General features: G+C 51.3%; 2 protein-coding genes across 7 annotated transcripts in view; one reads left to right on the top strand and one right to left on the bottom strand.

Annotated features, from left to right (window-relative positions):
- The window catches only part of NRAP (nebulin related anchoring protein), a 69,356-nt gene extending 59,079 nt beyond the window's left edge, over window positions 1-10,277 (top strand). For all 6 annotated transcript variants that reach the window (XM_032313283.1, XM_032313281.1, XM_032313279.1 and 3 more), the window contains 7 exons: window positions 1,291-1,395; window positions 2,167-2,265; window positions 3,516-3,620; window positions 6,863-6,970; window positions 8,182-8,493; window positions 9,237-9,368; window positions 9,918-10,277. In XM_032313283.1, the coding sequence (XP_032169174.1) occupies window positions 1,291-1,395; window positions 2,167-2,265; window positions 3,516-3,620; window positions 6,863-6,970; window positions 8,182-8,493; window positions 9,237-9,368; window positions 9,918-10,022 (966 nt within the window). In that variant the 3' untranslated portion in view covers window positions 10,023-10,277. The remainder of the gene's footprint in view (window positions 1-1,290; window positions 1,396-2,166; window positions 2,266-3,515; window positions 3,621-6,862; window positions 6,971-8,181; window positions 8,494-9,236; window positions 9,369-9,917) is intronic.
- HABP2 (hyaluronan binding protein 2) overlaps window positions 9,431-15,169 on the bottom strand; it is a 31,951-nt gene continuing 26,212 nt past the window's right edge. Inside the window, exons 11-13 of the mRNA XM_032313284.1 lie at window positions 14,611-14,745; window positions 13,163-13,308; window positions 9,431-10,778 (exon numbers count right to left, since the gene is read on the bottom strand). Of these exons, the coding sequence (XP_032169175.1) occupies window positions 10,614-10,778; window positions 13,163-13,308; window positions 14,611-14,745 (446 nt within the window). The 3' untranslated portion in view covers window positions 9,431-10,613. The remainder of the gene's footprint in view (window positions 10,779-13,162; window positions 13,309-14,610; window positions 14,746-15,169) is intronic.

The following is a 15,169-nucleotide window of genomic DNA, read 5'->3' as shown; positions in this document are numbered from 1 at the left end:
CTGACATGGGGTTTTGAGACCTGCTCCTGAACTTGAGTGATGCCTCCCTTCACCAGTTGGAAGGCAGAGTGGAATTTGCACAGGAACATTAACCAGCAGACAGTAGATCAGAAACGGACCCTCTTTGAGGCCAGCTGTGAGGGACGCTGTGAATCCTGAAATGAAAGGAAACTAAAAAGGCCAGAAGACTGGTTTCTGGAGTGATATTTGGCGTTACAGCAGAGCTTATATCTAAATTAGAGAAATGCTATCAACCTCGTTTAGATCCATATTTTAGATTTCCTTGGAGAGTCCTTTTCTATCTTTAAAAATGCCTAATTTCCATAAAGTAGAGAAGAAAAGCATTCCTACAACCGTCTTGTCCTAGGTCATGGTGGGCGGATCGTGGAATGGAAATAAGATTTAACATGTTAGGAGACTCCTGATCAGACCTATTGTCCCACTCACTGCTTAGGATTTTCACCCAGGAATGCTGCTGTAGTTCTAATCTTCTGAGTCCTTAAAATGAAGAAAATGGATGAGACCTAGCCCATCGTTGGGATATAAGCAAATCCCGAGCCAACAGCGGGAAGGGGAGGTAAATCCAGGCACAAAAAAATTAAAATGCCTCTCATGCTGTAGGCCGGTTGTATCTTTAAGTGTGTGTGGTCCTTAGAGTCCTGCTGGCATTGTCTCTGCCCCCTCGCTCCCCCCCACCACCACGAGACAAAACCAGATCCAACGCCTCGAGTGGCCTTTGCTCTCGAGGCCTCTCAGGAGTTCTCACGAGAACAGAAGGGTTGTGATGACCTTCAGCTATCACAGAGATAAACTGAGTCACATTTTGGTAAAGCGATTTGCTCTGAGTCCCAGCAGGTTTGACCCAGGGCTCTGGGCCCTTTGATCACCTGAAGGTGGGTAAAACTGTTCTCTTTAGGCAGGCAGGAAAGCGGAAAGGCAGTCTCCTCGCTGCCAGAAGGGAACAGAATAATCCAGGCTGATGCCTGGGCTTGGGTGTGGGTCTCTACTCTTTTTTTAAGCAGTCATGTGCATCCATTCCCTTGACTTCTAACCCTGCCCATTCACAGGTGGGGCCTGCTTGGATCTTCTGCATGACCCATTATTTAATTTGTGGCAGAGGACATACCCTTGCACGGTTTGACTTAATGATGTGCACAGTGCACTCTGAATGAAGATGTTGACGTGTTACGATGAAGATGAATACAGATGCTATTACCAATCAAGCACCTTGAAATAACCTGATGGTCTCTGGCCCTCTGTTGGTAAAAACCAACGATTTTCTTCCCGCAGTTTCGCTACAAGTCAGACCTGATGGGCATGAAGGGAACGGGATGGCTGACAGTGAGTTCCCCCCAGCTGGAGAGTGCAAGGAAGGCTGGAGAACTCATCAGCGAGGTACCGCTCACCCAACTCTCTCATAAATGCAACCTGGCATTTATTTCCTCCTGAAGAGGGAACCTGTTTATGGGGTGAAAACCCCAAGAGGACCCCATGGCCACTAGACCCCCAGTTTTTTCCTGGCCTTTTGCAACCAAATCACAAGACAGAACAAGGTTTCCCTCCAAATGAGTTCACTTGCTGGGGAGTGAAAGTCATGTTCCATGCTGGGCAATGAGAGACAGATGACGCACTAGAAGATTCCCTGTAGGTACATTAGATGGCTATGAGCTAAGCTGGCTCATTGTTTTCTTGGGGGCAGAATTTGCCATCCACCTACAGGATTTACGCAAAGCGTCGTGTCTGCGGTTATCTGATTTTAGATAACATCACGCACTGCGGAGAGATGGTTACCTTTACCCAACTCCCCACAATATTGCTGGCCTGCAGATTCAGGCCTGGGGATCCCCTCAAGGGTGGCGCTGCGCCCTTCCATCTCTTAGTAACCAAACTTACTTGGACGGGGTCTGCATTGATGCTGAGTCCTTCCCTCTACCTAATCCCCTTCCTGTGATATGCCTTGGAATTGTGCAGGAGCATCAATACTTGTAAAATGCTCCTTATCACAGAGACAGCTTAGAAACCCTGTGAGGTGCCCACCAAGAAGAGAGACTTGTTTTTCAGTAGTGTCATTGGCACATCCGGTACCCAGTGGGTGGAGTGAAGCCGCATTCAGAAAAATACATCGTATTCAACTGTTTTGTGGGAATCTGTGTCTTTCTCTTATAGACCAAATACCGTAAGAAACCAGATAGTATCAAGTTCACCACAGTGGTTGACTCCCCAGACCTGGTTCATGCCAAGAACAGCTACATGCATTGCAATGAGGTGGGTATGTTTTCGCCATCAACCGTAGGTGCCCAGGAGTGGGCAGTGTAGCTCAGTACTCAGTGCTTAAGAGCACGGGCTTGGGATAGATGGAAATGCAAACTTTCTGTCCACTACCTGGGTGATGTAGGGCCAGTTACTTGTTCTCTCCTAACCTCCATTAAGTGAATTAAATGAGAAATAAATAAATAAGCATATGTGAACCTTTTAGCAAGTATGGGGAACGTAGTAGGTCCTCAGTACAGGCCCCTTATTATGGTTTGGTTCATAATCATAACAATATTAATACTGCGTATTATTGATGCTCTTTTACTAACACTAGATGAGATACATCCGAATTATTGATAGATGGTAATGGAATTAAAAGCTGAACATAACCCAGTTAGAAAAAAGAAAGAACAGCTATATTAAAGGCTTCTTTCTGTTTCTGTTCTCTCTGTATGATTTAGCCTCATTTCTTCTCTCCTATATTTATTTTGAAGTATAGGAACTTAAATATTTTTTTCTCTGACCTCGTCGAGGGATTTGATTTTGCACACACAGTGACAAAGCTGACCCCTGGTCACACGGAGTCCAAATATACCGACAGGTTCACGTTCGTGAAGCCCAAACTGAATTTGGAAAAGGATCAGAATATTCAATACTATATTATCCTCTCTAAAAGGAGATGAGACTCTATCCCGTTCTAAAATTCTTTGTAGCTCTTAGATCACTGCTTTAAAAATAGCAACTGAGAGAAAGCTTGAGTTTTAAACTTGTGTCTTCCTGGGACCCAGGTAGACTCTGAAAACTTTAATTTTCTTAAAACATATTAAGGCATTTTAGGATTAATGGTTGTGTCTTTTTATTATTACTATTCATTTATTATTAAGCAATAAGGGCATTAGGACATCTTCATACTAGTAGAAAACTTAATAATACTCAATTGCAAAGAGTCTCAAAAGAGCCCCACACCTTATACTGTTTGTAAAACCACACAGATGAGGCCAACCAGGATGCTGGTTTGGGGCCTATTTGGAGCAGATCTTGATAAATATTTAAATGGGGGCTACTTACCACCAGCCAACCCTCCCTGACTCTCGGCCCACGGGCACGGTGGGTCCGGTGGTGGGTTCTGGAGGGACGTTCTCCCTTGGGCAGGGCTGGGTTCTGCTCTCATGGCACCTGGGTGGGGAGGGGCAGCCTGCTTCTCACCCATAACCTCGGCCACCTGCCTGTTCTGCATTGACCGCAGCCTGTCTCCCCCACAGCGCCTGTACAGGTTGGGGGATGCGGAATCCCTGCACAGGTACACCCCGATCCCCGACCATCCGGATTTCACCCGAGCCCGCCTCAACGCACTGCACCTGAGTGACGTAAGTGGAGCCATGCTTTGTGTGGCGCGCCCCTCCTTCTGCAAATGTGTCTATACCCGCACTGGATTGTATTTGTTGGTGGGGAGAAAAGTCGCAGGAAGGAGAGGACTTGAGACAGGAAGAACCCAGAACCAAGAGGGAGACAGACAGCCCGTGTGACTCTGAGGCACTTTCCTCTCCGGGCCCCAGTTTCCTCAACTGGAAAATGGGATGGAGCTGGGTCAACGATGTCTGCGGCTCCTTCCGGCTTGAAAACTCTGGCTCCGGGCACCATGGGCGAAGGCCGCCGTCTGGGGCTCCCCTGGCCCTGGCAGGTGTAGACCCCTGCTCCGTTTCTTTCCCGGACGCGTCTCCCTGGAGCCGGGTGACTCCGGAGGCCCGGCGGCCCTCTCTCGCCGCGCAATTGTCGTCCATCAGGCACAAACACAAGCGGCCCCTTTGTGCAGGAGGCGGCGGCCTCCACACTTCTGTTCCCCTCAGATGTCTGCCCTTTGCGTGCATAACCAAGATGCTGTTTCCTAAACCCGGGCGTGTTGTTAGCGGGGGTTGGAGGCCCCGGTTGCCACAGAATAGGCCGCCGAGCAGCCAGCGAAGCTGTGATCCGGGGATGACAGGTAGGCGGGCGGCAGAATCAAACGGCAGCGTCAGATCAGAATCACACAGGCTGAGTGTGTTGGCCTGGGGCCGCGCGGGGCCTCCCAGAGTCCAGCCATTCTTCCCTCCCTGGCCTGGCCATTGTGTCCTGGGGCTGCGCGCGGATCAACAGCTGCTCCCGCGCCCCCCAGAGGTGGCTGCCTTGCGGGGGGCGGCGCCGGGCGCCTTCTAGTTAGCGTGTGTATTAGTTTGTGGCGTTTGTAAAGCCCTGTGGGATCCCACGCGGTGAATGCGACGGCGCTTTGTAAATATGAGTTATTATGACCATTTGAGGCTTTTGAGGGATGTGTGAGTGATAATTTTAGAACAGCAGCTCTGGTGGGCTGACCTCCATCTGGGGGAAGCGGGACCTCCCCCTCAGCAGAGCTGGGACAAAACCTCCATGGCGTTCGTGCTCCGAGGATGGGGGAAGGCCCGGCCTCCGCCGGCCGCCGGGATTGGAAGCCCTGAGCCGGGAAAACCGGGGTGAGACTGCTAGTCCCATTGGGGTCCAGCCGAAGGAGGATGGCCACCCTGGGCTGGCGACAGAGCGCCTCTCGGTTCACGAGGGATGCCAGTCTGCAGAGTCCCGGAGCTGAAATGAGCCGCCGGGGCATGTGGGATGTGGGGAACTCATGAACCTCTTTTGAAAGAGCACTTCTTCGGGGGCGTGGAGAATGCACACAATTGGATCAAGTGCTCTGTGAGGAAGATGTGCGGGGAAAGTGACCTTCCTGGGCAAAGAAAGCCATTGAGATGTGTAAGGCAGCCGAAATAACTAAAAATCAAATGACTCTAATGTGTGAGGATGAGGACAAAACTGCGCCCACTGTGATAAAGAAGAGGACGCCCAGGGTTCCAAATCAAAGGGCCTACGGAATCTAAAGGCTCCCAGTGGCAAGGCAGAAACCTCAACAGAATAAAAAAAAAACTCAGGCAGGAAGTGATCACCATCAAGCAAATAGTATACAGGGAGAAGGAGCAGGGGACAGGGAGGGGGCGCCTTGGAGAGAACCCCAATTTCGGCCCCTTGCACTAGGTGAGCCTCCCTTGTGGAGGCTGGAGAGCTGGGGTGCATCAGACGCCAGAGTGGGGTGACGTCAGAGCTTGGTGCTGAGGAAAGTTTGGAGTCCTTGCCTAGCCCAGATCCGGCGTGGAGACCCTTTATAGGAAGGCGCCAGCTGTCCCCTTCCCAGGGGATGCTAAGGGCTTGGACTCTATTTGCTGTATATGCTACTGTTGGTGGGGCCACCGTATCAGGGGGCGGAATGCTAAAGGTGATGCTTGTTCCGTCCTTATCTAAATGTTGCTCTCTGTCTACCTATCATTCCATCCTCCTGCTCCATCCATGGTGACCCAGTAAACTGAATCCTCAGGGCTATGTGTGACCCATCAATTAGGCAATTAGGCCCCTGAACACAGCAGGTATTTGGCTCGTGGTTGGCGGGTTTGGATGTTGGCGTTGGAGAGGATGATGATGGTGAGGGTGATGGAGGGTGAGCTCCATAACAATGTGGCTCCTTCTCCGTGGGCCCCTCTGGTTCCAGGCCCAGTTGTGCAGTGGTGCGAGGCCCTTTGCTTTTTATCTGCCATCCCTCCTTTGCTTAATCCCCTCAATCCCCTGTAGAACATAGCCTCAGCTGTGACCTCTATTTCCAAGTGACAAAAGTAAGGTTCTTCAGGGGCCTCCTGATCTGCTGTGGCTCTCGGAATGAGTGAGCCACTGACACGGTCTGGGGCTGTCACTTTGTCGTCTGCTGCTGTGTCTCACCTGCTGTCCCCCTTCTCTGTGGCCGAATAAAGGACAGCCCTCCGCTGGGATCTCCAGATGGTTCCTTTCATGGAGCCATTCCCTTATCTTAAAAAAAAAAAAATAGTAGCTACATGAAGGCATGGGAGATTTTGATGCTCTCTCCGGTATGTGGGTCTACCTGAGGACCAAGAGGATGTGATTACAGACTCCCGGAGGGTGTGTGAGAACAACTTCAAAAGGGAAAAAATGAAAGAGGAAGATGTGAAATACACGGGTCAGGAACTCGGTCAGGTTCTTGGCAATCAATTTAATTCAGGTGAAGGCTCTTCCTCCCATGCGGGCACCAGGGGGCTACCTGTGGGAGGCGTCATGCTTCATTGTGATGGTGGGACTCAGCTTCAGAAGTAGCCGAGGGGGCCCCCAGGAAGTCATTGGAGCTAACAAACACATGGGTGCCCGGACCCAAGGAATGGAGACCCAAGGAGTTCTCAAGCTTTGAGTTCTGGCATCCAGAAGCTGCAGACCCGAGGCCCTGAAAGTGAATGCAAAGACAGGAAAGAGTAGGACAGGACCTCTGGTACCACCAGGATGTAGTAAATGAGCCAGACTCACAGACCCCAGACCCCCCAGAGCAGGGCCTGATGCTCAGGCCAGGATCTTAGAGCTGAACCCCTCGTGGCCAGCCCCACCAGTCCCAAGAGCTTGGGGAGCTCCTTGGGATGGATGTAGGCCATGGCTCTGTCCTTGGACACCTGCAGGATGGAGGGTATGCATTCATTCCTGCTCGGAGCTAAAAACACACCAAGTATGGGGTTCTCACTCCCTGTTCACTCAGTTTTCTGTTTTCCCCATCTAGAAAGCCTACAGAAGCTCTTGGGAACAGACCCGGGCTGGCGGCTATGACTTCAGGCTGGACGCCATTCCATTCCAGACTGCCCGGGCGTCCAGGGAAATCGCCAGTGACGTAAGACCTTGGGCTCCCTGTCCCTCTGTCACTAATAGGTCTGACTGCTTTTCCCAGTTCTGTTGAAAAGCAAACCACCAGGCACCCAAACCTGGCAAGTATTTCAAATGAAATTAAAAATAGGCCCTTAGTTTCTAGAACCTTAGCCAGAAATTTCAGGTTGGTGAGGACGCTCTTAGAAGTTGACGTGTGGGTCCCTAGAAGTGAACTAACATGTGACTGATGTGTTAATCCACAGTAAAGGGACTTCTAGCTGAAGTGCAGTGTGACAGGGTAGAAAGAGATTGAGCTTTTCCCCAGATTGATTTTGAGTTCCAATCTTGGCTCAGTCACTTGGGACTTGGCCGTGTAGTGTTGGGCAAGTTGCTTACATTCTTCGAAAGCTCACATCTTCATCTGTGAAATGGGGATACAATATTCATCTTCTAGGATCGACGTAGGGCTGAAAACAACATGGTTTCCAGGGCCATGCAAGTAACAAAGTGTTCAAAACATGGCAGCCATTTTATGGAAACGGAAGGTAGATCACGGATCACTCGTGAATAGTTCGCATCTGCCCACAGTCGGTCCAGAAATCGAGAACAAGCGTTCAGAAACATTTTTGGCAACCAGTCGTTGTGACAACCAAGCCTGTGCCCGGGGGACTCGTCTGCGGCAGGGCAGAGGCTGGCTTGGGTGTTACCACGACATACGAATGAGATGCTGTAGAGCCACCTTTGGGTCTTTGGTGGATTGGAAATTCAAAAACCAAAACAAAACGAATCTGATCCTTCCCTATAGATAGTTTGAGGAACCCTAGACAGGGTCCCTGGAGGCTGGGAAGAATCAAAGGAAGAGTGACCACTGAGAGAGTGGGCGTGTTCCTCTTCCTGTTGAGTTATTCGTTACAGCAGCCTTAGTACCTCCAGCTGCCGCTCGCTGGGCAGGAATCTGAATCTCAGCCCCCAGCTCACTGACTCCTCTCCGTGTCCCGTGGGGTGGAGGCTCGTTCTCCCATTTTATCGGGTGAGGAAACGGAGGCTCAGAGAGACTCAGTAACTGGTCTCAGGCCACACAGCTGGAAGGTAGCAGAGGGAGCTCTAGATTCCAGGTCTGCCTGAATCCGAAGCTGTGCTCTTACCCCGTGGTGCGCTTCCTGCTGAGAATCCTGTGGGCTGGCCCGGGAGAGCAGGCAGGCCCCCAGGACCCATCTCTGCTTCTCTGACCTGCAGTTCCGGTATAAAGAGGCCTTCCTACGGGACCGGGGCCTGCAGATTGGTTACCGCAGCGTCAACGACGACCCAAGGATGAGGCATTTCCTCAGCGTTGGCAAACTCCAGAGTGACAATGAGTACAAGAAGGACTTTGCCAAGAGTCGGTCCCAGTTTCACAGCCGCCCGGACCAGCCTGGCTTCATCCAGGCCAGGAGGAGCCAGCAGCTGGCCAGCGACACAGGCTACAGGCAGCCCCTGCCTCAGCCCACCTGCGACCCTGAGCAGCTAGGCCTGAAGCACGCACAGAAGGCCCACCAACTGCAGAGCGATGTGAGCTGTCCCCCATGCCCCCCACTCCCGCCCAGCCAAGCCCCTCCTCCCCTGCCTTGGCCACCACAGAGCATGCCCCATGACCTTCAGGGGGGAGCTGGGCTGAGGTAGAATCTGGGAGACCTAACACTGTAGAGTCAGAAGGACTAATAATTCTAATTTGTGGAGTCTCTACAGTGGACTAGGCTCGCTGCCAAATGCTTCTTCAACCACAGCGTCCTGGAGCTCCCACAGCAACCCGTCCCTGCCCCATTATCCAGATGAGAAACCGCAGGCCTGGAAAGGTTAGGGAACTGACTCAAGATCACCCAGCGAAAGGGGGCAGGCCTGGGATACGAACCCCATTTGGTTTGATGTGAGAGCTCAAGCTCTCAACGGTTCTGCCACATTGTTTCTAAGAGGTCTTAGCCGGTCCCTAACTCTGTCCTTGCACTTCCCCTGGGAGGTAGCTGAAGCCCAGAGAAGGAAAATGGCTTTCCTGAGGCCACGGAGCGAGTCGAGGTGGGAGCTCAGACTTGAACCCTTTCCTCCCCACCTTCGGCCCCCAGTGTCACTCCTGTTGCTTGAGTCAAAAGATGCAAAGCCCGGGGACATGCTGGCCTGGCTCGTAGCACATCGGGCCCTCCGCGCAGCAGCTCTCGGAGGAGTTCGCTCCCCTTGTCCTGGCTTTGCTGACGGCGGCCTATGTTCCACCACCCCAGACCCTGCTGACCTATTTGTCTTGCTTCCCTCCGTCCCCTAAGGTCAAGTACAAATCTGACTTGAACCTGACCAGAGGTATTGGCTGGACACCTCCCGGCTCCTACAAAGTGGAAATGGCCCGGCGGGCGGCAGAACTGGCCAAGGCGAGGGGCCCGAGTCTCCGGGGGGCTTCTGTGAGTAGCCAGCTGCAAACCCACCCCAGCCGGCAAGGCCGTGGGGAAAGGCAGACTCATTGTTTCTTTTCAAACTTTATTTTTGGCCAGAGGTCAGCCAGCTCTGAAGAAGTGAGAAACACAGCTGGGGCAAGGCGCCTAATTTCATGGGTCTGAGATGGCCGGGCGGATGACACCCGGGTTAAACTTCCTGCAGGGTTTTCTCTGAAGTCACGGCCATTAGTTGTGCGGAGACAAACCTACCGGGGCTCCTTCAATCGCGGGCCACGGCAGCCCAGGCTGCGCTCACTGCCGGCTCGTTACATGCGTAGAAAGGGTCAGGGACTCGCTGGCTGCAGCAGTCTGGGTTTTGAACCCTACTTTGTTCTGAAGAAAGACACCACGTCTAAATGAGAGATTGGCTTTGCTTCTTTCTCCTTCTTGCCTCGAGGATCCTTTCTCTTGGGGAGGGGGAGGAGGAGCAGGGTAGGGTAGGGTAGCATCTCTCATCCTGTGGGAGCCGGGCGGAAGCTTCACTCTGACTCAGGGACGTGTGTTTGATTTCCGCAGGGGGGGCCAGAGGCTGTGGGGCCCACGGATAATCAGAGGGGGGACGTGAACCCAGACGCCATGGAGATTCTACATGTCAACAGGAGGAAGGTTCTGTCGTTGTGAGTGAGCTGCGTCCGCCCAGGATTCTTGGAAAAGAGGCTCAGGAGGAAAGGTGCCCACCAGAGACGTGCTTCCGTTCGAGCGAGCTGAAAAAACCGTGCGGCAGCCCTTCCCCGAGCCCCCTTTACTAAAACAACGACTCTCAGAACGCCACAGAGAATCTTGTATTTTTGGTCTCCGGTCTAATCCTGGAAGTGGGTGGCCCGTTCTGTGGCGCACCTTGGGTGTCTGGGATGAGGAATAAAGATGTCAAGGTGACTCCCACTGGCTCCGGTCATTCTGAGATCCCACGTTTGCAAATATCTGAGGTGAAGGCAGTCTGTGATTTTCTAGAAGGTGCCCACGTTTGAAGGGAAGCCAACAAAGTATCTATTGGGTGGGTTCTGGCATTTCTTGGGTTACCCATGAGGCAGCCTGATAAAGCAGTGGATGTGTTGGTCTGGGGTGGCCCCAGGGTGGTCAGCCATTTTCTCTGCTTACATGGCCACTCGGCTATATGGCCTCCTGGGGGCTCCCGGGGCGTCCAGTGCTGCCCATGAGGCCTGGCCTTGTCCAGGTGCTCGGGACAATAGGCTCTCAGGTTCAGAAGACACTTTAGAAGCTACCCTCCTTTTGGATGGTGGCTCTGATCCAACTCAGGAATTTGGTAACTTGGGTGTAGACTCCTGGCTTCTTCCCACATTCCAGGCCCCAGCTCACTATCCCATAGACGTAGTAGGTGCCGTTCTTCTCACAGGTCAGAGGGCCTCCAGAGTCACCCTGAGGGAAAAAAGACACCTGAGTTCAGCTTTATGAATCAGGATACATTCAGAGACACGTTCTGCCTTCCATGAGGAGATGCCAGGGGGCAATGGAGGAAATCGTCCCAGTGGGTTTCTCTGGAAAGTGGTGGCAGGGCTCTTCCAATGCCTCCTAAGACACAAAGCTTTGAAGAGAGAGAAGCGAGTACCACCCTAGGTCCCTGAGTCCACGAGGGGTTGGCAGAGAAGCCACAGGGCTGGACCACAGTGGTCACGCCCCTGCTTCCACACACTTAGTCATGACTCGTAGTCACAGCGAGTTCTCAGGAGCCCCCAACTTCTCATTCCTGCAAGGTCTGGTGGGGGTGGGGATGGTACCCTGCTTGGACAGAGTTCTCCCAGGCCCCACAGGGCACACACAATGTGGGGAGGACGGGGCTCAGAGACAGCATAGTCTAGATTGTCAACACGGTCTATGGGATTAGATCTTCTTAGTTCCAAACCAGGCCCGCTGAAGTGGGCCTCAGTTTCTCACATGGTGGGTTGTGGAGAACAACAGACCTCCCCCCACCCCGCCCCAGCTCCTGTGCAGATTAATGTCTGTCAAGTACATAGAACAGTGCCGAGTTCTGGTTGAGCCCAGCTCACATGGCAGGAGGAAGCTGGTGAGAAGGGACGGCTCTCACCGTGCACCATGGCTTACACTAGCCAGTGAGAGGATTTTTAGTGAATCATCTCTTTGAATCTTAGCCACACCTTAGGATTTTATGCATACGTTATTTCCATATTGTAGATTGGGCACCCGAGATTGGAGAATTATTTCAGTGTAATGTGTACTGAAATGTGTTCCTCCCCCAAAATCCTGATGTTGAAGCCTAACTCCCCAATGTGATGCTATCAGTGGGTAGGGCGTTTGGGAGGAGATGAGGTGAAGTCATCGAGCATGGGATTAGTTCCCTGGGGAAAGAGACCCCACAGGGGTAGCCCCCTGTTTCCTCCATGTGAGGTCACAAGGAGTCAGCTGTTTGTAACCTGGGAGAGGGCGCCCCCTGGAGCCTGACCACGCTGACACCCTGATCTGGACAGCCAGCCTCCAGAACTGGGAGGAATACATCCATGCTATTTAAGTCAATCTGTGGGGATTTACTAGAGCAGCCCGAGCTGACAAAGCAATTCAGTGATGGACAAAAGTCAAAAGAGAAAGATCCAGGATTCAAACCCATGACTGTTTTCCAAAGCCTGCAAGCAAAGCCCTTGGAATACCTAGAGAACAAAATGATCTGTTTCCTTCTCATCTTCCAGGGGGTTCAGACAAATCACACCCATCAGCCCACGACCCTCTTTTGAGTAGGTGGGTATCTGCGGTCCCTTGGGAAGGGACAAACCTGAGAGAGAGTGATGGTGATTTCCCACCCCAGCTCGAGGCCGGCAGATCATTGTTGGGCCCCTTTGTAAGAAGGAGAGCTGAGGTTTGAGTGTGTTCACACTGGGGTTTCCAGGACAGCTGGGGGACTTTTGAGGGAGACAGAAAATTCTAAGCTTAGGTGTTCCTGGGAGTCTAGGAAGGATGTCTCTGGTGAGATATGACCTCTATAGAGAGAGACACGAGGGGGCCTGGTCTCCGACTTGAGGGAAAGGCTTGAGAACCCTTGGCACCAGTCAATGGAACCTGCACCCTCTCCCTGTCCTGCAACCTCTGAGTCACCATGGGCCTCCATGGCTTGCGGTCCCCAAAAGTCCTAGACTGGAGGGAAGGCCAGCAGGCTAAGGAGCCACTCAACCACTTAGTTTGCTACAGCTGAATCCCCACCCCCGTCTTAATGTCGCTCTCACATACACATACACATACACATACACATACACATACACTTACACATACACATACATACGCAAATCCCAATGCTTGGTTAATATTATTGCGAATTCTCGGGGCCTGTCATCTTTCTCCTAGACACTGGTCTCTTGCCTGGGTCCTCATTGGGATTTTCGGCCCTGTTGCCCAGGGCCGAGACCAGAGGCACCGTCTTCACATTTAAACAAAGGGAAGCAAATTCTCGCTCTGCCACTCACCACCTAGGTGAGTGTGAATGAGCCTAGGTGAAAGAGCCAAGATCATTTCTCGAAATATCTGTGATCTGGTGATGATGATATCGCCTTCACCAGGGTCATGAGAATTAAATTAGACAAGGTAGGCCAAGTGGCCACTATAGTCACTGTGCTGGATCTTCCTGGATGGATATGGGTACCAACTTGCCAGAAGACCGGTATCCCTGCCTGAGCCTCAGCTTTACGGCAGGTGGGCCTCTGAACCGTTCTCCCAGCCCTGGGCTCTCAGTCTGGCCTCTGCCCAGCGCAAGCTCCCACCCACGTCTCCTTCTCCAAGTGCCATTGGGAACCTCTGACCTGGCAGGAATCTTTCCCAGGCTTCTGCAGGTTTCCTGCACAAATCATGCTGTCGTCGATCATGTGGTCATAGAGTCGGTGGGAGTTGCACAAGGTGTTGGCAATCAGCTTGACCTTGGCATCCAGGAGATGGCGGGAGCCTTCCCCTGTCGGGTAGAGGAAAGAAGTCACCACTGTGGGGACCCAGGTAACACCTGCCCCACCAGAAGCTAGTATGGATAAGAAGATGGGCCCAGGTTTAAGCTGGGCTTAGGAGTCTCCTCTTTCACGGATGGGAGCTCTTGACCTCCCGGCGTTACCGTGGGTTTTTAGACCTTCCACACTGTGCTTATATCACAGTGGAACAGAGACATTTATTCTCTCTTCTGTCTTCCCAACTAGACCATCGGGTCAGAAGGGCAGGGATAGTGTCTTAAACCACTTTTTAAATTTCCTAGTGGAGGGCTGGCACACAGTACATTCCTAATGACAGGTGCAGTCTCCTGGTTGCTCCGTTAGATTACCCACTTCCCAGAGAAAATCCTCTGGTCTGTTCAGTGTGCTCTGGTCAGCATGGTGATATTGAAAGGTTTAGGTGCACGACAGTGATGATCCCCGTGAAGACTGGTCTCCTGTTAAGCCTAGATCTGATTAACCCAAAATCTTCTTTCCCAAAAGCCTTCTGGCAAATTTGTATATTACATTTCATTTTCTTCATGAATACAAGTCTATTTAAAGTGTTTCTTGCTTTCTATTATTAAGGACAAGATTTTGGGGGGGGGGAATCTATTTTGAGTCTTTGAGAAAGACTTGAAACACACTTCTGAAGTTTATATGTTAGAGAATATAATCTTGTCAGCACGTGAGGAAATTAATCCTGTGGTTACTTTTTTGGATAAGACCACATCCTAGAAACAAATCAATAGCTTGGTTTAAGAAAATTTGTAGAATGCCTACAGTGTGGAGACCCCTGAGCAAAGCACTCCAGGGGAGACAGGTGAACAAGTGCAGACCCCGCCCTCCAGGGGCTGACTTAGTGAATATCTCCATAGAACTCTATCAGCTCCTTTTATCATGATTCCAAACCTAGGAGGTAAGTGTGGTTGTAGAGGAACTAAAACTCAGCTGTCCAAGTGACACAACCAACAACCTAACCCAAATCTGTCTGATGTCAAACCCATCTTGTTTATAATCTATTTTCTTTCCAATCTACCTAGGGAAGGAGAGAGATCTCCGTGGATACAGGATCAATACTTGATGGAGGTCAAGGTAAGGGATGGAGACAGAGAGAAAGATCAAAGAAGGCTCCTTGGAAGTAATGAGATTTAACCAGAGCTTTAGCTTCTTTTGGTAATACATCTTCAACAGAACACTGATTTCAAGTTCAGAAGGGATGTTGAGTTTGACCCCTTTCTTCTCTGGTTAAAGCAACCCACCTTTGTCTCAGGAGGGTGCGTGGCCAGACTCACCAGTTTCTGTCACACCCCAGCCAGAGATGTGACACTCAGTCCCAGAAGGGAAAATGTTATCCGGCAAACATACGGTCTTCACGTATTTGGATTCCAAAGCGCAGTGACCATCCACTGGCTTTAGCTTGAGCAAAGCTAGTAGGGAGGGAGAGAAACAGGAAATGAATGATGATATCTTCTCTATCATTAGCTTCATCTTGATCAGGAGGTAGACATAGCAAAGCCCCACTCCCAGTGCCTAACACATGCCTTGCTCCTTGGCCACTGCATTCTTTTAACTTCTCTTGGGGGAGGAATCACTCTTCAGGCTGAGCATAATATTAAAAAAATTATAGAGAAGTTTGAAATAATTTCTAATCCATTTCTTAAAGAACAAGCTTCAAGAGGGAAAAATAAGATATTGAGGAAAGAGAGAGAGTGGCAGTTCCAGGAATGGAGAATTGGGGTACACGCTGAGCCACCAGCAGCTTAACATCATTGTCTTTACATCCGAGCACCTACCAGATGCCAGATGTACATGGGGACATATGGATGTCATGTCACTGAACACACAGGAAGC

This window comes from Mustela erminea, chromosome 14 (genome assembly GCF_009829155.1).
Source record: "Mustela erminea isolate mMusErm1 chromosome 14, mMusErm1.Pri, whole genome shotgun sequence".
NCBI classification, from domain to species: Eukaryota; Metazoa; Chordata; class Mammalia; order Carnivora; family Mustelidae; genus Mustela; species Mustela erminea.
The sequence above is the reverse complement of the archived record's forward strand: the minus strand, read 5'-3'. Positions and strand labels throughout refer to the sequence as shown.